The sequence below is a fragment of the Felis catus genome, chromosome B4, assembly GCF_018350175.1.
Source record: "Felis catus isolate Fca126 chromosome B4, F.catus_Fca126_mat1.0, whole genome shotgun sequence".
In the NCBI taxonomy this organism is placed as follows: Eukaryota; Metazoa; Chordata; class Mammalia; order Carnivora; family Felidae; genus Felis; species Felis catus.
The window spans coordinates 24,545,329-24,567,630 of record NC_058374.1 but is presented as its reverse complement, the minus strand read 5'-3'; the positions used below and the strand labels follow the sequence as shown (position 1 = coordinate 24,567,630).

The 22,302-nt window shown below is 37.7% G+C and overlaps 1 protein-coding gene across 10 annotated transcripts in view; it reads right to left on the bottom strand.

Annotated features, from left to right (window-relative positions):
- The window catches only part of MYO3A (myosin IIIA), a 246,280-nt gene that overhangs the window by 99,336 nt on the left and 124,642 nt on the right, over positions 1 to 22,302 (bottom strand). For 8 of the 10 annotated variants that reach the window (XM_045061028.1, XM_045061025.1, XM_045061026.1 and 5 more), the window contains 3 exons: positions 19,958 to 20,056; positions 19,744 to 19,858; positions 2,738 to 2,864 (listed from right to left, as the gene is read on the bottom strand). In XM_045061028.1, coding sequence (XP_044916963.1) covers positions 2,738 to 2,864; positions 19,744 to 19,858; positions 19,958 to 20,056 — 341 coding nt within the window. Of the gene's footprint in view, positions 1 to 98; positions 678 to 2,737; positions 2,865 to 2,886; positions 3,290 to 19,743; positions 19,859 to 19,957; positions 20,057 to 22,302 lie in introns of those variants that run through there. The other 2 variants (XM_045061029.1, XM_045061030.1) reach the window with 2 other exon arrangements.

Here is a 22,302-nt window from a genome sequence, read left to right as displayed (position 1 = left end):
CCTGAACTTTTATGATTTTTTGCATTTAAATGGTATAGATTTGTACTTTATTTTGGTATATGGTGTATGACAAGAATTCGAATCCCCCCCCCACCCCCACTCCCCTAAGTGGCTAGCCAGTTTGCTGTCCCTACAACACTGATTCCCTAGTGATTTGTAATGCCATTTCTGGAAATTCTGCTTGGATCTGTTTCTGTTTCTGAATAGTGTTTCCCATTGATTAATGTCTACTTCTATTCCTGCACTGTTCATTTTACCTGTGGATATATTGCTAAGTATAATACCTCATAAGGCAAACTTCTAGTCTTGATCATCTTTATCTAGAAGGAATGGTAGCTAATCAAGAAACTTACGTAGGAAGATAGAGGGAGGAGAAGAGGGACAGGGAGGTAGGAAGATGGAGGAGGAGAGGGACAGGGAGGGAGAGAGGGAGAGAAAGATTGAAAGAACCTTCTAGATACATGCATTAAGTGGTTTCTGAATGAATTGTGGAGAATGGCCTGGAAAAGTTCAAGAACTGATGTAGAATGAACAATTGGGAGGTTACTTAGCTCAGGTGAGAGGTGATGTTGTCTTCAGTGAGAACGAAGATGATGGAGATAAACAGAAGTGGTCAGGTTTGAGAGATATTTATGAGACACAACAGCCAGAACTGGCCCCTGATTGAAACAATGTACCTGTAAAACCATCAGGAAACATGGCCTTGGTTTGGAGATAATTCCTTGCAACTTTAATTATAAATCATTATAAGTTAGCAAAATTTTTATTTGCCATAAAAGGCTATTCCACAAAGTGCTTTAATTTTAACTATATTCATATAAATATTAATCTTTTGTGACCCATATGACTGTTTCCTATATAGAAATAGGTTCTCAATTATCAAAGTCAGTTCTTAGTTTGTTAGTTTCTGAGTATATATTCATAATCTACAAATATCTCTGTGGTCAATCATTCTCTTCATTGTTGATAACTCTTCTAATTATGATCAATGGTGAGATCTGAATATATCACTGGAGTTTTCTGTTTTTTCCTTCCACATCTGATAACTGGGGACTGCTGGGAGCTACAGATCAACCTGGAAATACTGGCCCATGGGGGCCAAAAAATATTAGGTCTGCTGAATGAAGGTTCAGCCCAGGATCTACATAGCCTGCAGCACATTGGCCAGAAGAAGGCCCGGCTCATCATGGGCCAGAGGGAGATCCATGGCCCAGAAACAAAACAAAACAAAAAACAACTATTAGTCTAATATCTTCTGGTCATTTAACTTTATTTATATATGAAAAATCAGAACAGGTTCTCAGGTCCACGGCAACCATTACATGCCAATCTCAGTTCTTCTGTATTACTAAGCTGGTCCCAGAGACAAAGTGCATGGAGATGATAGGGATCTAAGGACAGGTCCAGACTAGAATGGTTCGTATCTGGTCCTCTGAAATTTACCCTAAAACAGCTCATTCTGTTTCTGATGAAGTATAAATCAGAAAAAATATATAAATAAAAATTTATATCATGATTCTCTACATTATATATGAAACATAACAAATCTGGAATTATAGAGGCATATGCCCACATTAAAAATTAAAAAAAAAATAGCATATATTCTAAATAAAAAAGCTGTGCCACCAGAAAATCAGTGGGAAACCTTAAGTTATTGGAATAATTCATTAAACTCTGCTAGATAGAGAAAAAAGTTGATTTAAAGCAAATACAATATTGCACTTTTCTTGTATACAAAATTATTGCAAAATCAGTTAACCCAGGATGAATGAGTATAAAAATTCATCTGGTATGAAAATAAATATACAAGTCTTTATTGCTTATAAGTGAAATAAGTCAGTCAGAGAAAGACAAGATACCATATGTTTTCACTCATATGTTGATCTTGAGAAACTTAACAGAAGACCATGGGGGAGGGGAAAGAGAAAAAAAAGTTACAAACAGAGGGAGGGATGCAAACCATAAGAGACTCTTAAATACAGAGAACAAACAAACTGAGGGTTGATGGGGGGGGGGTGAGAGGGAAAACTGGGCGATGGGCATTGAGGAGGGCACTTGTTGGGATGAGCACTGGGTGTTTTATGGAAGACAATTTGATAACAAATTATATTTAAAAAATAAAATAAAATGATATATACACTAAATCTATCAAATAATAACTTTAACTCTTTTCAGATCAGTTTACTAAATTTTAATTATATTTTCTGTGTTTTTACATTGAAATGTAAATAGCTCCTAAAACAGTCTAAAGCCTAGTCTTAGGAAGGTTTTCTTCAGTAATCAGTTATTTTGCAGGCATGAATATGTGTTTTAAATATTGGACTCTAAAAGCTTCATTTTATGCAAATTGAATCTGAATATTCTTTTTCAGGATTCTCTATCAGTACAATCGCTTGAAATTATCTTTTTTTTTTGAAGTTTTTTTTGAAATTGTCTTTATGTGACACTTACAAATATGTCATTAGACATTTTTCAAGAGTTCAGTGTTGGGGCGCCTGGGTGGGTCAGTTGGTTGGGCGTCTGACTTCGGCTCAGGTCATGATCTCACAGTTCGTGAGTTCGAGCACCGCGTCGGGCTCTGTGCTGACAGCTCACAGCCTGGAGCCTGCTTCACATTCTGTGTCTCCCCCTCTCTCTGCCCCTTCCCTGCTCATGCTCTGTCTCTCTCTGTCTCAAAAATAAATAAACATTAAAAAAAAAAAGAGTTCAGTGTTGAACAGAAGATAATAAAACTCACAGTTTTCCAGAGCTGCATGATTGGAAATGTGGCTCTTGTCAAGCTGGTGTTCAGTTGCCACAGAAGAAAATTCAATGTTGCCAACATTCATGATTGCAGCCAGTATACTGTATATACTTCCAAGTTGCTGAAACATACCATGAAAATGTTAACATCACCTTCCCTGGCATATAGCAAGGCAGTGACTATGGCTGGAGACAGACTGGGTAAGAATTCTAAGGCTCCAGCATAAGAAGGTCATCCCATAGACAATGATGTCATTCTGAGACCCAAGTAGGCTAAGATCCAAGTAGGCTCAGTCTCATTTGTTATTTTAATATGAGAGGTGAGCATGGTACCTGTTACCCGGAGAGTGATAAAAAAAAATTTATGAATGCCAGTATGAAGAAAAAAAATAAATGAGGAGCTCCCCTCAGAGGAGGTAAAAATATCTAATTCCTTGGGCCACAGAAAAATTGGTCTATGTGATACTTAACTTTGGGATTTAATGTGGTCATTTCCAGATGTTCATTTTCCTTGAGGCCATCTTAAAAGTGAGCTTAATAAAGGGAGCTAAGGAAGAAAGACCCAAAGATCCCAGCATCAAAATCAAAGGGTATGTATCGTTTCAGTATAGGCATGAGAACTCTGGACTACAGCTTAGAATTTATAGTGGTAAAACCCTAAATAAGGTACATAAAAATATATTCAGAAACACACACACACACACACACACACACACACACACACACACACACCACACCTCTTCTTGGAGGCATAAAAGGCATTTTATCAAGGAGTCTATGGTAATTCTTGGTGTCATTCCAACTATGTTCAAGGTGCAGTAAGGTATAGGAAACAGACAAAATCTTTATTGTTTTCTTACGTTGCTGCCTTTATTTTAATCCAGCTCCTACACTTAATAGAATTGATTATTCCATCCACTCCAACATTCTAAGTCATGATAAAAACTAGATGTGAAAAAAATCTTCAGGGACATTTTTTCATTCATGTATAACATATGAATACATAAACATTTAAATAAATATATTTGCTGAATGAATATATAGATATATCTGTATATATCTAGGTATTCACTTATCCAATAAATATATATCTTATGCCAGGCACTGCTCTTGTCACAGGGGATTCAGAAGAGGCAAAACTAAGATCTTTGTTCCCTTGGGGTGTTTAGGCAGTGAGAGGGCAGGCATTAAGAAACAAATAGACAAACATGACATTTTCAGTAACAAAACGGGCTGTGAAGAGAAAAACACATAGAGGAGCAATGGAGAGTGACTGAAAAGGGCAGGGAGGGCCTTTTGAGTTGGGGAGGTTAGGGAGAGCTGCCCTCTGAGAAGCTGAGGCCTTGGTGACGAGGGAACCACCTAGGCGAAGAACTGGAATCAGAACATTCCAGGCACAGGGGACAGCAAGGGCAAGGGCCTTGCATGAGGAAAGAAGGAAGAGTGGGGCTGGAGGACAGTGAGGGATGATGTGATAGGAGCCAGAGAGGTGAGCATGAGCCAAGCCCTCTGGGCTCACTGTAGAGTTTGGACTTCATTTGAATCACCATGTAAAGCCACTGGAGATTTCAAAGCAGGGAGCTGTGATATTTTAAACTGATGAATCTGCCTACTATGTGGAAATGAATGGACTGGGAGCAGACAGAAAAGTGAAATTGTCAGGAGGCTATTGCAGTAGTCTAGTGAGAGATGATGATGGCTTGGACTAGGATAGTAAATGGTGGAGACAGAAAGAAGTCAATGCACTGGGGTATATTTTGGAAGTAGAACAATAAATGTGCTGATAGGCTGGATGTGAATCACTTTTCTAAGAATACTCTCCTGGTAAGGAATTTCCATTTGTAACATGCATAACTTGTAAAGAGGCAACCAGTGTGGGCTTTAATGGCAGGCGGGGAAACAGATATAGCATCTGACATCCTGCTGTATTTTTCTTGAGGAAACTGTAGACGTTATGGATAAATGACCCCAGGAATATGCCTTGAAATAGACTGTTGAAAACTGTGTTCCTTCAAAACTTTGTGTGTCAGTTACAGACTAGAAAGTCCAGGTGTGTAAGTTCCCAAGTTGGATTTTTAACAGCATTTAGAGATTCATTACAGAGAATCACATGCTGAATCAATCGACATTTAATTCTTAATTCAACTGTTTATGAGAAGAACTATGTAATCTTTCTAGACTGGGGCTCCCCTTGATATCCTGTAATTACAATATTCATTTGGAGTACAGTTGGAGGCTCAGAAGACAGCAAATCAGGGCCCTAGCTCAGTCTGGGTCTCGCAGCTAGACTGATGGGGCTCAAAGGGGCCTGACCTCGGGCATGGGTATGACCTTGACCAGGCACTTGGGTCATTCATGGCACAAAGACTAATCATCTCTGATGCTGTCACCCCAAGGAGTCCAGAACGATTTTTATTTGACAATAATAATAAGCAAAAGAACATTTTTTCATTTTACATATAAAACTACCAAAGCATAAAAAAACAAAAACAAATAAAAAACAACAAAACTATCAAGGCGTAAAACAATCTAACAATGTTCCATGGACTTTGAATGAACTGAGATTTGAATCCTGCCTCCCAGCTCACTGGATGCACTATACCTTCCCACAGAGGAAGAAGAGTGGCTTACAGGAAAAGCATACTCTCCAAGTGCTCCCTAGAGATTGGAAAATATTCACAATTCCCTCTATCTACTCCACCTCCTGCTTTGTCTGTACCTGAGGAGGCTGGACTGCTACTGCTCTTGCAGTATCTTCAAGGAGAAACATGTTTCTGGCTTGTTTTCTGGAAAGTCAGACCTTCATTGTTCTGATGCATCAGGCTCCGATCTACTCCACTGCTGCTCTGGACATTCCCGCTCTGCTTCTGAGCTTGTACACTAGGCTGATCGCCTATGCAGACAGCAACCCAAAACTATGTGTGTGTGTGGGGGGGGGCGCCTGGGTGGCTCAGTCAGTTAAGCGTCCGACTTCGGCTCAGGTCATGATCTTGCGGTCTGTGGGTTCGAGCCCAGAGTTGGGCTCTGTGCTGACAGCTCAGAGCCTGGAGCCTGTTTCAGATTCTGTGTCTCCCTCTTTCTCTGACCCTCCCCTGTTCATGCTCTCTCTCTGTCTCAAAAATAAATAAATGTTAAAAAAAAACTTATAAAAAACAAAACAAACCAAAAAAACACTGTGTGTGGGGCAAGGTCACTACTCTGTCTGCACTGAGTTAATCTTCCCAAGGCAAAATAATTGTTAGGACTCTTCCTCTTCCAGAAGTTTCTTGTACTACATCTCTTATTCAACCATCCACCCATCCATTCGTTCATCCAACCAGCATCTGTTTCCTATTTATTAAGCACTATGTCAGATACTGGATATATCAATAACTAAGAATAATTTCTGTTCTCAAGGACTCTACAGTCTCCTGGAACCAAAGGGTATGGATCATTTCCTATACTGAATTTCTATATGGATTATTTCTATGTATTTCTACTTTCTGTATTTTATTATAGTTTTTTTAATAAACAAACTTTATTTTTATTTATTTATTATTTTTATGAAGGCTTCACATCCAGTGCAGAGCCCAATGCTGGGCTTGAACTCATGACTGTGTGATCAAAACCTGAACTGAGATCAAGAGTCAGACGCATAACTGACTGAGCCACCCAGGTACCCCTATACTTGATTTTTAGAGCAGTTTGAGGGTCACAGCAAAATTGAGTGGAAAGCATAGAGTTACCAGTTAGCCCCTGTCCTCCTTGCTCCACACACCCAGCTCTCCCCACTATCAACATCCTACATTAGGGTGATGCATGTGTTATAATCAATGAACCTACACTGAAACATGATTGTCACCCAAAGTCCATAGTTGACATCAGAGTTCACACTTGGTATCGGATATTCTCTGGATTTTTATAGATGTATAATGACACCTATCTACCACTATAGTACCTACCATACAGTATTTCCATTGCCCTGAAATCCCCTGTGCTCTGCCTACTCACCTCTCCTCGCAGCCTATAACTACCCGTGGTCTTTTACTGTTTCCATAGTTTTGCCTTTTCCAAAATGTTATATAGTTGGGATCATATAGTCTATAGCCCTTTCAGATTGGCTTCTTTCACTTAGTGATGTGCATTTAAGGTTCCCCCGTGTGTTTTCATGGCTTGATAGCTCGTTTCTTTTTAGCACTGAATAATACCCCATTATTAGGATGTGCCACAGTTTATTTATCCATTCACCCACTGAAGGACGTCTCAGTTATTTTAAGTTTTGGTGATTATGAATGAAGTTACTACAAACATTAGTACACAGGTTTTTGTGTGGATATAAATTTTCAATTCCTTTGGGTAAATACCAAAGACCTTGACTGCTGGATCACATGGTAAGAGTATGAGAACTCTTCCCATGGAGACTGCCATGTGAAGAAGACAGAGATCAAGGTGAGGCCTCTGCAATCCAAGGTCACTAAGGACTGTCAGGGAATCACCCTAAGGTAGAGAAGAGGCATGGAACAGATTCTCCCTCACAGCCCTCTACAAGAAACTAACCTTGTTTCAGACTTCTAACCTGTAGAACTGTGAGGAAATAAATTTCTGTTACTTAAATCACCTGGCCTGTGGTACTTTGCTATGGCAGCCTTAACAAAGGAATAGAGTATCAATGCTTTTTTACTAAATTGATGAATAAGATGCATAACCTTGGGATAATCATGTTTATTCTTTTTCTTTTAATGTTTGTTTATTTTTGAGAGAGAGAGAGAGAGAGAGAGAGAGAGCGAGCAGGTAGGGGAGGGGCAGAGAGAGAGAGGCAGACATAGAATCTGAAGCAGGTTCCAGGCTCTGAGCTGTCAGTGCAGAGCCCAACATGGAGCTCAAATCCATGAATCACGAGATCATGACCTGAGCCAACATCGGACACTTAACCGACTAAGCCACCCAGGCTCCCTCAATGTGTTTATTCTTAACTGTTTAAAACCTTTGAGATAATATTAGAGACATAGAAAAAAAGTCTGGCAATTAACTTCTGTGACTTGAATTTAAATACTTATTTGATAATATACTTATGATTTTAATTTTAAAAGCATAACATAATTTGCAAAGTGTATTCAAATATATAAAATACTTGATCTTCTACATTAGTAATTTTAAATTATTATATTTTCAGGGCTAATAAGTTGAAGTGTTTAAGATTTAGTTAAATGACTAGAAAGTTTAGAAAGTCCTTATCATTCCTGATAAGACTGCTGTGTTAGTCATTTAGAATATCTGAAAGACTGAAATGTACTAAATTTTTACATAGTTTCAGGCATGCAAAGAACTTAATTATATCTGTTTAGGACAAGTTATGAGTTAAGTGAACAAAGCAGACGGAAAGTTGTTTCTAATCTTAGACAAAGATTGTTAGATGCACAAATTGAAATAAAAGATGTGTCAAGAGAATGAGAAGACAAGCCACAGACTGGAAGAAAGTATTTGCAAAAGGCACATCTGATAAAGGATTGTTATCCAAAACATAAATTTTTTTAAAAACAATAAAAAAAAAACCTGGTTAAAAAAATGGGTCAAAGACCTTAACAGACACCTTGCCAAAGAAGATGTACAGATGCCAAATAAGCATATGAAAGATGTTCCACATCATACGTCATCACAGAAATGTAAATGGAAACCACAAGGGGTTACCATGGCATACCTTTCAGATTGGCCAAAAGCCAAAAAAACACTGACAACACCAAATGCTGATCAGGATGTGAAGCAACAAGAACTCTCACTCATTGCTGCTGGGAATGCAAACTGTTACAGCCACCTTGGTGGACACCTTGACAGTTTCCTACAAAACTAAACACACTCTTACCACCTAATCGAACAACTGAGATCCATGGTATTTACCCAAAGGAACTGAAAACTTACGTTTTCACCAAAAGTGAATCCTAATGTCAACTATGAACTTCGGATCATAATGACACGTCAGTGTAGGTTCATCTACTTCCTTCCTTGTAGGTTTCTAAGAATTCCCCATCATTTTCACACCTTAGTTCCAGTTCATGTTCTTTTTCTCCTTCTCCACACATTATAATCTCTTCTTAGAACCTCTCAGTGACCAGCCACTAGACTTCATGTTTCTATAACATTCTGTTTGTTATCATGGAATTGATTACATTTTATTGACATTATGCTTAGTGTATGTGTCTTCTATCAGATTATAAATTCAATGAGGACAGAGACTCTGCTTAATTCATATCTCTAATTCCTACATAGCAGGCACTCAATTAATGCTTATCAAACTGTTTTCTTTTGCGTCAATCAAGTGACAGTAAAGTTTTCTTCACCCCACTCAAGAGAGTGGTGAGAAAGGACAATCCCTGTGCTTCAAAGCAGGTGGGAATCACCGTGGACCATGACAAAGTGACAACAGCCCAGGCTGAGGGGTGTGGCACTACCCAGTCTAGCCCTGGGATAGTCAAGATGCTAATGCTGCCACTGAGAAAGGACAGAGAAGGCAGGATGGGGAGGAGCAGGCTGGGACAGGTACCCACAGGCAGGGACACTATCAGAGCCCACATTACCAGCCAAACAGGAACTGACAAGAGGAAAGGAAGGAGAGGCCCTGCCGTCAGCATTTGCAGGTGAATTTCTATACAAGGGATATTAACATTTGCTCTGTGTAGGATGAACTTCGCACGTACTTAAAGCAATAAAATGACATGACCAATCTGCAAAGATTAGAATTAAAATTATATAGCCCTCAATTTTAGTCATCAAATCATAGATAATGAAACTTATTGTACTGATAATGAAACTCACACTAGACAGGTTTAGTTATTGGTCTAAGGACACACAGTTAGAGACAAGCCATGTCAAGGAATTTAACCCACAGGTGCTGACTCCCTAGTACAGAAATATTGTTATTTTAACTAACTGTCTTCCTGGGTCCCATCATTCATTTCGTTCAGGTCATTAGTGTTGGCTGAGTTAGGACCTACTAGAATCATAACTTATTTTCTGCATTTTGAATGAAGACAAGTAGGTATCAAGTTATTATTATTTTAAAATCATTATCAAATGACTAACTAAAAAAGACTGATATGCCTCTCTCACCCCAGCCCAAACCAATTTTTTTAAAATGAAGCATTTCACAGAAATTCACTTGAGATACTTAAAAACTTGTTTCACAAGTTTTGTTGTAACTGTATTTTGTTGTAACTATAGTCATAACTTGTAATCCAAAGAAAATGTATTAGAATGTTATTTTAGACTATCATAAGAAATGTAAGCAAAATTAAAGCAAAAAAAGGCATTCCCATCTTAGACATGAAACAAATGACACTGTGCTAAGAAAAACAAAACCTCCTGTCATGACATAGTAAACATGTTCTCTAGATGAGTTGAATCATAAAACTAGTCACCATTTACTTTAAAACCATGGCAGGACAATGGCTTAGGAAATCATATGTTTTAAAATGTTTTAGAGGTTTCCAACTTGTGTGATTTTCAGAGAAGATCTGCTTTCGATTTGCCTGTCATTCCTTTGCATTGTGTTGACTCACCAATGCACAAGTGAATTGTATGTAACCCCTAGGGATATTTAAAGGGACACATCTACCATGGGTACTATCAACACCCATCAGAGAATGATAAGGGAGGGGGAGAGAGAGAGAGAGAAAGAGATGGTCATCTTGGAGAATCACCACAACTCTGCTCCAGTAAAGTGGGAAAGCATCAAACTATGCTTGGAGGGTGTGAGAATCATGTTATTTAACTTGATATTGAAAGCTGCCTGTTTCCAAAATGGAACTGAAGCAGCCGCTGACACAGGAAATATCCAAGAAAGCTAGTGAGGTTAAAAAAAAAATCACGGGTGCCTGGGTGGCTTAGTAGGTTAAGCATCTGACTCTTGCCCAGCCCCTGGGATCTATGCCTAGTGTAGAGCCTGCTTAAGATTCTTTCTCCCTCTCCCTCTGCCCCAACTCCAAAAAAAACAAAACAAAAAGAGAAACAAAAAAAACCCCACACAAAACAAACAAACAAACAAACAAACAAACAAAACCATCAGGGCTTGGATAAAAAGAAAATAAACATCTACTCAGTTTAATTCTACTGTCTCCAAACCTGGGCAATATGCCCTGTTAACTCTCTGAGTCTCTGCTTTCAGATGGGAGATACCACATCCTAGGAGAGTCACCTTGAACTGGACCAAGTCTTCACAAGATATTTAACAGTGGGGTACCTGAATGACTCAGTTGAGCAGTCTGACACTTGATTTCAGTTCAGGTCCTGTTCTCACAGTTTCATGATGGGGGTGGGGCCTGCTTGAGACTCTCTGTCTCCCTCTCTCTCTACCCACCCCCTCTCAAAATAAAAAATAAAATTAAAAAAGAGAATAAAATAATTAAAAAAAGATACTGCGCAGTGATTATGCTTTGCTCTAGAAACAGATTTTATATTTTCCTTTATTCTAAACTATATGTTTAGATGTTTGCATGCTCAATAAACACCGAGTATGTGTAAGTTTAGAATACTGTGGTTTTAGAATACTGTGTTTTAAAGAAATGAATTATATTTGTCAGTAGATGTTAACTGCAAAACTACTTTCATTTCAGTGTTACTAAATATGGTTCTACCAAGCAAAAGAAAGGAGCTGAACCAAATATAAGTAAAACCCTGCCTCTAATGAGAGGGACTTAGAAGTAAACAAACCAATTAAAAATGATTCTCTGCTTCTAAGATACAACCTCTGGGGGAGGGAACTGCTAAGAAGATAAGCTCTTCTGATGACAAACACCCGGGAAAGGAGCTACAAAGAGGTCCAGCCCTGGTCAGAACCAGGAGCCGCTTGCCTCCTGTACGACATGCTTCTAGTTTGGAGGACGCCCTGAGATGCAGTCAACCTCTGTTGTTTCCCCCAAAACCAGTCAGCCCACAGAGCCAGAGCACCGTCCAAAGGATCACCTACCACGAGCAACATTCACCTTATGACCAAGGACTGGAGAAAAGGGTAGATGCTGCCTTTTTCTCTATTCACTACATGCACAAATAAGTTGGCTTCTGCTTTAAGAGGCAGGAGTTCACCCCCATTACCCCCCCGGGCTTAAATCAACTTGTCTTTATAGGTACAAGCTGGGGGTGAGGGCAGGGTTAGGGAGGGAAAGTGATATAGCAGAAGGGGAGGAGCCAGATTTGAAAGTGAATTTTGCCAGGCAGAGTGAGAAAGGTACACTGGGAAGCAGTTGTGCCCAGGGAGAGACTGGGGTCAGGGTAGGGTTAGGGTTAAACTAATTAGTATCGTGCCAGCTGGCAGAGCAGCAAACGTTCTATTTCTACTCACAATGCGGCCAATCTAGGTTTACACTGTGCTGAAACACTCAGAGGAGGACAAGATCTTGGTCCTTTAAGCCAGAGAGCAAAAGACCCAAGCGGTCACCTATGATGCTTGGGACATCAGAAGGAAGTATAAGAAGGGGACCTGGAACATGGCTGAAACTCATGCTTCCAGAGCTGAACCAACAACAAACACATTTATTTTGCCAATAATAAAAGTGTCTATTTTATTAGGAAATGTATTAGGGTTATCTCTGACTCTAGATACTACAGTTGAGATGTTGCTCCCAAAAGGTAGTCAGGTCAGGTTAACAGCACAGTTTTCAGCACAATACGACATGATACGACACTCTGACCTCAGAGCACATATAGGGATGTACAGCACTCTACTCCTTACATGAGATAGCCACAGTGAATTCTATAAGCTTAATAATCACTTGATTGTCAACCAATATGCCATCCTCACCATTTCTCTCCCAGCTCTCCAGCAAAAGCTGCTACTGGTCAAGCAAATTCTCCCATCCTCATGTATCCATCCAGTCACCCTGCCAACCTTTGCTGTTGTTCTCTTTTATGAGGGTGGAGAAGGGAAATGAGAGTCACACACTGGCCACTGTAAGAACCAGGCATCTGTCTTGCTGGGAGAAAGTTCTTCATATTATAGGTAAGCACAGAGTACAAGCTTCCTCCAAAACCTTCAGAAATCTTATCAAACAATGGTTTCTTTGTTCCACTTTACAGCATTAAGCTATTTAATGCGTCAACAGAGAGAAGGTCCCCCCCCCAATCATCTCCTTGCTACCTAGGTACCACAGAGCCACTGAGTTTCCCTATTTGAACTGCAATTTACTGGTTATGGAGTTATAAGCCCAGTGGTTACAAGCACAGGTTACAAGCTGTGTTGACAGCTCAGAGCCTGGAGCCTGCTTCAGATTGTGTGTCTCCCTCTCTCTCTGTCCCTCCTCCGCTCATGCTCTATCTCCTTCTCTCTCTCTCTTAAAAACAAATAAACATTAAAAAAAAATTAAAATAAAAAAGAGACTAAGGCCAAACATACATAAATGAATGTAAAAGGAAACACAACCAGAATAACTTAAAAGCATCAGAAAACAGCATCAGTCATATCTATGGCATCAGGTTTGATGATGATTTCTTAGCAAAATACAGATAACCCAAAAAGAAAACAGAATTTAAATAGATAAGTATCACAGAAGAATCAGAAAGCTGATTAAAGACCCAATATGCAAAAGGCCCAGGACCAGAGGCACATATGGCTGAGTTTTATCTAACCTTAATTCAAAGTTTTAAATATCACTGATCCCCAATCTTCTCTAATGATAGAAATAACCTAGGGCGCTTGTAAAAGGCCCAGCTGACTAGGTCTCTTCCGTGGAAATTTCTATATAGAAGAGGACCTATGTGTCTGTGTCCAGGTGCTTTATGTCTTCAGAGACGCTGGGAGCTAATTTTAACTCTGATTTAAACTTTTATAGGCCAAAGAAAAAAGATAAAAAGCTCACTGGCATACCTTTAATACGCAAATCTGATAAAGATATAACAGAAAACTAAAACAGTAGGTAAATCTCACTGATGAATATAGATGCAAAAATTCTAAATAAAACACCAGGGAATGTAATCCAGAAATTTATCTAAAGAGAAGCACAGTTTGATTCCATTATATTTATTCCAGAAACGTAAGGATACTTACATATCAAGAAATCTATCAACATGATGGATGTCAACAAGTTGCTGTAGAAAAATATGATGCCAACTGATGAAGAAAAGGCATTTGATAAGTCTGCAGGATTCCTAATAACAGCCCTCAGCAAAGCAGCAATAAAAGGAAATCATTATGATAAATGCTCTTCATCAGAAATAAGAGCAAAACAGTGAAACCATTTTACTTAAAATCAGAAACAAGACAGGGAGACAAGTTATAATCATTTGTAATTAATACTGACTTAGACTCTAAGTCTTAGAAGCTCTAAGTACACAAAAGAATAGGATGACTGACATAACAGGAAAAAAGTATAAAACTCTTCTTTTCGCTGATGACATGATCATATATTTACATAAGACTACTAGCAGAAAAAAACATTTAGAATTACACCAGAACCCATGACCTGGTTAGGAAAAAAACCTAAAAGCTTAAGTTCTACATAAATAAAACTATAAATTATTAAAAACTCAAACAACATCTAAACAAAGAGAAAGGCAGGTCATGACCCGTGATGAGAAAACATAAATAACATGATAAAAATAACAATGCCACAAAAGTTACTAAAATACAATTCTCATTAGAATTCCAGCAGGGGTTTCAGAACTGAATAAGTTGATCTTAAAGTCTATACAGAGAAGCAAATGACAGACATTAGCTTAGGCAAGGATTAAAAAGAAGAAAGTGAGAAGAGGACATGCCTTTCTTGGTAGGATGCTTTACTAAAAATATAATATCAAACCACTGTAATTGTCAACAGAATATTGATAGAGACAGAAACATTGATTGGTGGATAAAATAATGACTCAGAAAGAGATTCCATTCTATATAAGACTTTAATATAGGATAAGTCAATCCAGTAGGCAAAGGGTAGTTATTTAACGTAGTGAGGCATGACTGGCTCTCCATTGGGAAGAGAATAAAAGTGGTACCCCATTTGGCACTATGTAAAAAATTAATTTCAAATGGATCAAATATATTTAATATATTAAGTATATGTTTTTAAACTTTCAAAACAATCTAGGAGTCTACATGTATAATTCAGAGAAAGTGGAAAATTTCTAAACCAAGACTAGAACCCAGATGTTATAAACAAAAAAAAGACTTGTCTGAATATACAAAAATGAAAACCCTATTTTTATATGGTAAAAGTAATGACAAAAAGTTAAGGAAAAAAAAAGTATAAGTATGCCATGGACCAGCCATACAACTGAAAACATATTTAAAACACAAATGATTAAAAAAATATAATGTCAATAATATTCAATGAGAAGAAATTGGCATAAAACAAAGAAATGACTCAATAAAAGGGCAACATACATACATATATGTTCATAAAAAGCAAATCCAAGCAGCTAACACAAAAAATAAAAAAAAATTAAAAAAAGGAAAGATGCTCAAATTCACTCTTAGTTAAGGATATGCAAACTTGAAATGAGAGGTTACATACACCCGTCAGATTACCAAATATTTAAAAAGCTACAACACATGGCAGAGATGGTGGTGTAGGGGACTCACATACATTGCTGGTAGAAATATCAAATGTTTTATAGTTGTTAGAAAGCAATTTTGCAATTCATATTCAAATTTAAAATACATATACCCTATGACCCAGCAATCCCACCACTAGGGACCTATCCCACTGAGATAAAAGCACCAAGAAATAAAAACAAATTACGGCCTTGTTCAGTGACAAAGACTTAGAAACATTAATAGTTGTATGCCCAGTTATATCTGAATGGCAGAATAAATTATGGTAGTACATACCATGGAACACTATGTTGCCTTTAAGAGGACTTATTGGGAGCACTTGGGTGGATCAGTTGGTAAGTGTCCGATTTTGGCTCAGGTCATGATCTCACGGTTTGTGGGTTCGACCCCCATGTTGGCTCTGTGCTGAAAGCTCAGAGCCTGGAGCTTGCTTTGGATTCTGTGCCCTCTCTCTCTGTCCCTCCCCTGCTCATGCTCATGCTCTGTCTTTCTCAGAGATTTTTTAAATTTTTTAAATTTTTTAAAAAAAATTTAAGAGGACTGATTTAGTGCTACACTAGATGACTTGAAGGGATTTCCTCAAGGTATTGCAGAGTGAGAGAAACCAGGTATAGAAAAATGTGTGTAATACCAGTTAGAGTGGCTAAAGTTAACAACTCAAGAAACAACAGATGTTGGTGAGGATGTGGAGAAAGTGGAACCCTTTTGCACTGCGGGTGGGAATGCAAACTGGTGCAGCCACTCAGGAAAACAATATGGAGGTTCCTCAAAAAATTAAAAACAGAACTACCCTACGACCCAGCAATAGCACCCCTAGGAATTTATCCAAAGGATACAAAAATGCTGATTCAAAGGGGCACATGCACCCCAATATTTATACCAGTGCTATCAACAACAATCAAATTATGGAAAGAGCCCACTGTCCATCAACTGATGAATGGATTAAGAAGATGGTGTGCATACACACACACACACACACACACACACACACACACACACACACTACTTGGAGATGAAAAGAATGAAATCTTGCCATTTGCAACAACGTGGATGGAAACGGAGGGTATTATGCTAAGTAAAATAAGTCAGCCAGAGAAAAACAGACACCACATGATTTCATTCATATGTGGAATTTGAGAAAATTAACAGATGATCATAGAGGAAGGGAAGGAAAAAGAAGATATAAACAGAGGGAGGCAAACCATAAGAGACACTTAAATATAGAGAACTGAGGGTTGATGGGGAGGGTTGAGGGGGTAGGAGAGGTAGGTGATGGACATTAAGGAGGGCACTTGTTGGGATGAGCACTGGGTGTTATATGTAAGTGATGAATCACTGGGTTCTATTCCTGAAGACAAGACTATACTGTATGTTAACTGGCCTGAGAATGAATGTATATATATGTATGCATATGTACATATATATATGTATGTGTGTGTATAAAAGAAAAATGTGTGTAATATAATACCATATTAATAAAACAATGCCCATCCCTCCAGATTCATGTGCATGTACATGTGTGTTTACACATGTATACATGGTGTCTATAAGCAGGACTTTATAAGCAAGGAGATAAATATGAAATGCTGGATTATAAATGCTGAGTTGTTAACATCCATTTGCTGGGGAAAGGGAAAAAGAGCAGATATGGATGGAGGGGGTGAGATGGGGAAGAGCAAGATGAACAAAAAAGAAGTCTTATAAAAGGCTGCGCTAGAAAGTGACAAGGTGATCCTCAAATTCACATACAAATTCCAGGGACTCAAAACAATTGGGAAAAAGAACAAAGTTAGGGGAATCACACTTTCCAATTTCAAAACTTATTACAAAGCTACAGTAATCAAGTGTGGGACTAGCAGAAACACGTAGAGGTAATTATAATAGAATTGAGAGTTCAGAAATAAATCTATACATTTATGGTCAACTGATCTTTTTTTTTTAATTTTTAAAAATGTTTATTTATGTTTGAGAAACAGAGACAGAGTGTGAGTGGGTGAGGGGCAGAGGGAGACACAGAATCTGAAGCAGGCTCCAGGCTCCAAGCTGTCAGCACAGAGCCCGGCGCGGGGCTCAAACTCACGAACCATGAGATCATGACCCAAGCAAAGTTGGACACTTAACCAACTGAGCCACCAGGCGCCCCTTCTTTCTTTTTTTTTAAAGTTTATTTATTTTGAGAGAGGGAGAGAGAGTGAGTCGGGGAGAAGCAGAGAGAGAGAGGAACAGAATCCCAAGTGGGCTCATCACTGTCAGCACAAAGCCTCCCGTAGGGCTTGATCTCATGAACCATGGGATCATGACCTAAGGTGAAATCAAGAATCAGATGCTTAACTGACTGAGACACCAAGGTACCTCAATTTTCTTTTTTTAAATGTTTATTTATTTGAGAGAGAGAGAGAGAGAGAGAGAGAGAGAGAGAGAGAGAGAGAGAATATGTGAGCACGAGGGGGCAGGGGCAGAGAGAGAGGGGGACAGAGGTTGTGAAGTGGGTCTGTGCTAAAAGCAGAGAGCCCGATGTGGGGCTCAAACTCAGGAACAGTGAGATCATGACCTGAGCTGAAGTCAGATGCTTAACCCACTGAGCGACCCAGGCGCCTCTATGGTCAACTGATTTTCACAAAGATGCCAAACCCAGCAATGGGGAAAGAACAGTCTTCAGCAAATGGTTGTGGTACAACTGAATATCTACATGCAAAAGAAGCTATCTCACATCAGACACAAATATTAACTCAAAGTGGAACAGTAACCTGTATGCAAGAGTGAAAACAATACAGCTCCTGGAAGAATATTTAGGTATGAATTTCTGTGACTTTGGATGAGTCAATAGTTTCCTATATATGACACAAAAATAACAAGCAACAAAAGACAAATGGATAAACTGGACATCATAAAAATTAAAAACATGTATACTTGCAAAGGACAAGAAAGTGAAAAGAAAGTGAAAAGATAATAGGAGCGTCTGGGTGGCTCAGTCATTTAAGTGTCCGACTTCAGCTCAGGTCATGATCTCGCAATTTGTGAGTTTGGGCCCTGCGTCAGGCTCTGTGCTGATAGCTCAGAACCTGGAGCCTGCTTTGGATTCTGTGCCTCTCTCTCTCTCTGTTCCTCCCTGCCCTGTGCTCTGTCTCTCTCTCTTTATCTCTCAAAATTAAAGTTTAAAAAAAAAGAAAAAAGAAAAAAGAAGGTAAAAAGATAACAAAAGGGAGACAATTTTTGCAAATCACTTATCTGATAAGGGACTTGTATTTACAACATAAAGAATCCTTAACAATTCAATAATAAAAACGCAACCCAATTTTTTAAAAAGGAAAAGGGTATGAATAGACATTTCTTCACACAAGATACGTAAATGACCAATAAGTACACATAAAGAAGTTCAGGGTCATAAGCCATTAGGTAAATGCAAATCAAAACCACAATAAGGTACCACTTCACACCCACTAGGATGGCTATAATAAAAAAGACAGATAATAGTAAATGTTGGGGAGGATATGGAGAAACTGGAAACTTTGTGCACTGCTGGTTAGAATGTAAACTAGTGCAGCTGCTTTGGAAAACAGTCTAGCAGTTCCTCAAAAGGTTCAACACAGTGTTACCTATGACTCAGTAGTTCCACTCCTAGGTATACACCAAAGAGAAATGGAAACTTACGTCCACACAAAAAATTGTACATGAGTGTTCACAGCTGCATTATTCATGATAGCCCCCAAATGGAAACAACCCAAATGTCTATCAACTGATGACCGGATAAATAACAGATCCATAAAATGAGGTATTATTCAACAATGAAAAGAAATGAACTACTGACACATGCTCCATCCAACATGCGTGCACCTTGAAAACATTACTATGTTAAATGAGAGAAGCTAGTCACACAGCATGATGTATTGCATCACTCTGTTTATGTGAAATGTCCAGAATAAAATGATCCATGGTGACAGAAAGCAAAAATGGGTAAGAATGAGGAGGAACTCCTAATCACTAGCATGTTTCTTTTGGGAGTGAAAAATTTAGAACATGAAAATATTCTAAAAATGATTATGATGATGGATGCATAATTCTGAATATACTAAAAGTCATTAAAATGTACACTGTAAATGGCTGACTTGTATGGTATGTGAATTACATCTTAATAAAGTTGTATTAAAAACCTGCACTAAAAAAAGACTCCACTAGCACTCCCATTTAGGTATTTATGCAAAATGTAATATATATGGGAGATGCAAATATAAATGAAAGATTTAGAACGAAATGAAATTCAATTATATGTCATGGCCACCATCTCTTTACATATGAAGTAAATATTGTAAAATTCTAGTAAGTATTCTCGTTATTCTGTAAGGTTGTTTCAGTAATTAAAAGAATGATTCACATAAAACAGTTAGTACAATGCTTGGCATATATTAATCGCTCAATAAATGCTCATTCTTACCATTAGTGATGACAAAATGATATTTCCTAAAGAGGTTCCAAATGTCTTTCATACTTACCTCCATTGTAAAACCTATGACTTTGAAACATTGCTCAATTAATTCATATTGGGATTTATAGAAACTATTATTCATCATATCCTGTACTGTTCTGAGGTGGTCATTTTGTAGATATCTGAAAAAAATATGAAAGGATGGGTCAAAATCTAAAGTTCAATCAGAAGTGAAAATATTACTTATACAAGTACCACCTTGTATAAGGTGGTGACCTTACCTGGGAGGCTTATTTTCAGGCAATTTGTAATGGGCTAGTTTCTTCTTTTCAGCTAATCCAGCATAGATATAGTAAAAAATATGAAAATTTTTTTCTCCACTGAAAAAAGAAGACATTTTCAGTAAGGGGATTAGTAAGAATATTTACTAATTTCAAATTACTTGGCAATATAATTATCAGAACAACTGTGAGTGCTAACATGGGCTTCCCAGAAAATTTGATTTAGGCTTTTTATTGTTGTCGTCATCATTTTCAACAACCACTGTCATTAAATTCCAGACACGACTAACCACTTTATATGAATCATTCAGTGCATGTTTGTGAGGGACTATTAGGCATTGTTCTAGACACTAGAATGTAGCAGGAGTGAAACAGTCAAAAATCCCTAACCTCTTGGAGTTTACAGAGAAAAACAAATTAATTATATATACAGCATACCAGATGGTCATAAGTGCTACATTATCTCATTTACCTGCCATAGCCCCCTAGTTACTCACGGGCTCCCACCATTTTACAATCATGGACACGGAGACTTAGAGGGGCTACCATTCTCCCCTCAGCTCATACAGCTGATGGCTAAATTGGATTCAAATCAGGGCTGTTTCATTCCAAAGTCTTTAACTACTTTGTTAAATGTTTTTTTCTGGGGCTCACTTGCATGAGAAATCTGTTTCTTAGGACTCTCAAATTCCATTATTCTGTGGTCTACATATTAACAGTATTCCCCAGATCCTGGAACAATACAAATAAGGGAATAACAGTAATAATTTATTCAATTATGTATGCATATGCATATATGTATATATATACATGTATATATATGCTTACATATTATAAAATCAATGATAACAGTGATACAAGGGACTGGAGAGAGAAATTAGGATTATTTTGTTATTATAGGGTGCTGACTCTAGTGTTATTTGAAAGTAGACTTACATTAGTGGTAAATATATATTAAAAACTCTAAGGCAACCACTAAAAAACTAAAAAACAATAAGTATTACCAAAATATGCTAAGAAAGGAGAGAAAATGGAATGACAGAAAATGCTCAATTAAAATGACAAAATGCAGAAAAAGAACGGGAAACACAAATAGGAACAAAGAACAAGGGCAACAATTAGAAAGCATTAACAAATATAACAGATATTAATCCAACTATATCAGTAATCACTCTGAACATCAATGGTTTAAATATACCAATTAAAAACAAATTGTTAGAGGGATCAAAAAATAAGACCTATACATATGTTGTCTGCAAGAAACTCACTTTAAATATAAATAAATGGATAAAGAGGAATATACCATGCTAACATTAATCAAAAGAAAGCTGGAACAGCTATATTAATTTCAGACAGAGCAGACTTCAAAGCAAGGAAGTTATCAGGGATTAAGAAGTATATTACAATAATGATAAGGGGTTCACTTCTCCAAGAGACATAATAATCCTTCATGTTTATGGACATAACAGTGGAACATGAAACTATGTGAGACAAAAACTAATAGAACTGCAAGGAGAAATGGAAGAATGCATGTCTCTCAAAACTGGACAGATCCCATAGGCAGAAGAAAAGCAGTAAGGATACAGTTGAATGCACCAATAACATCAATCAACTGGATATAACTGATATAGACTACTTCACCCAACAACAGCAGAATTCACATTCTTCTCAAACTCATATGGAACATTCACCAAGACAGACCACATCTTAAGCCATAAAACACACCTTAACAAATTAAAAATAACTGACATCATATATCTCTGCTCTTAGACCACAATGGAATTAAACTAGAAGTCAATAACAGAAATATAACCAGAAAATTCCAAAATATGTGGAGATTAAACAATGTAGTTCTAAATAGCACATGGGTCAAAAGAGAAATATTAAAAGAAATTTTAAAAGATTTTGAATTGGGTGAGAATGAAAACACGACTTACCAAATTTGTGGGATGCAGCGAAAGCAGTGTTTAGACAGCTATTCATAGCACTGAATGCATATATTAAAAAGAAAAGAGATCTAAAAACAATAAGTTTTCATTTTAGGAAACTAGAAAATGAGCAAATTAAACCCAAAGTAAGCAGAAGAAAAGAAATAAAAAATAGAGCAGAAATCAATGAAATTAGAAACCAGAAATCAGTACAGAAAGATCAATGAAACCAAAAGCTTTACAAAAAAACAAAAAAACAACAACAACAAAAAAATAAGCTCCTAGTCTGGCTAAGGAAAAAAAAAAAAAAAGAGGACAAAAGTTACCAGTAACAGAAAAAAAAGAAGGGACCTCAATCACCAAAGGTCCCACTGAAATTACAAGGATAATAAAAGGATACTATAAGCAACTCAATCC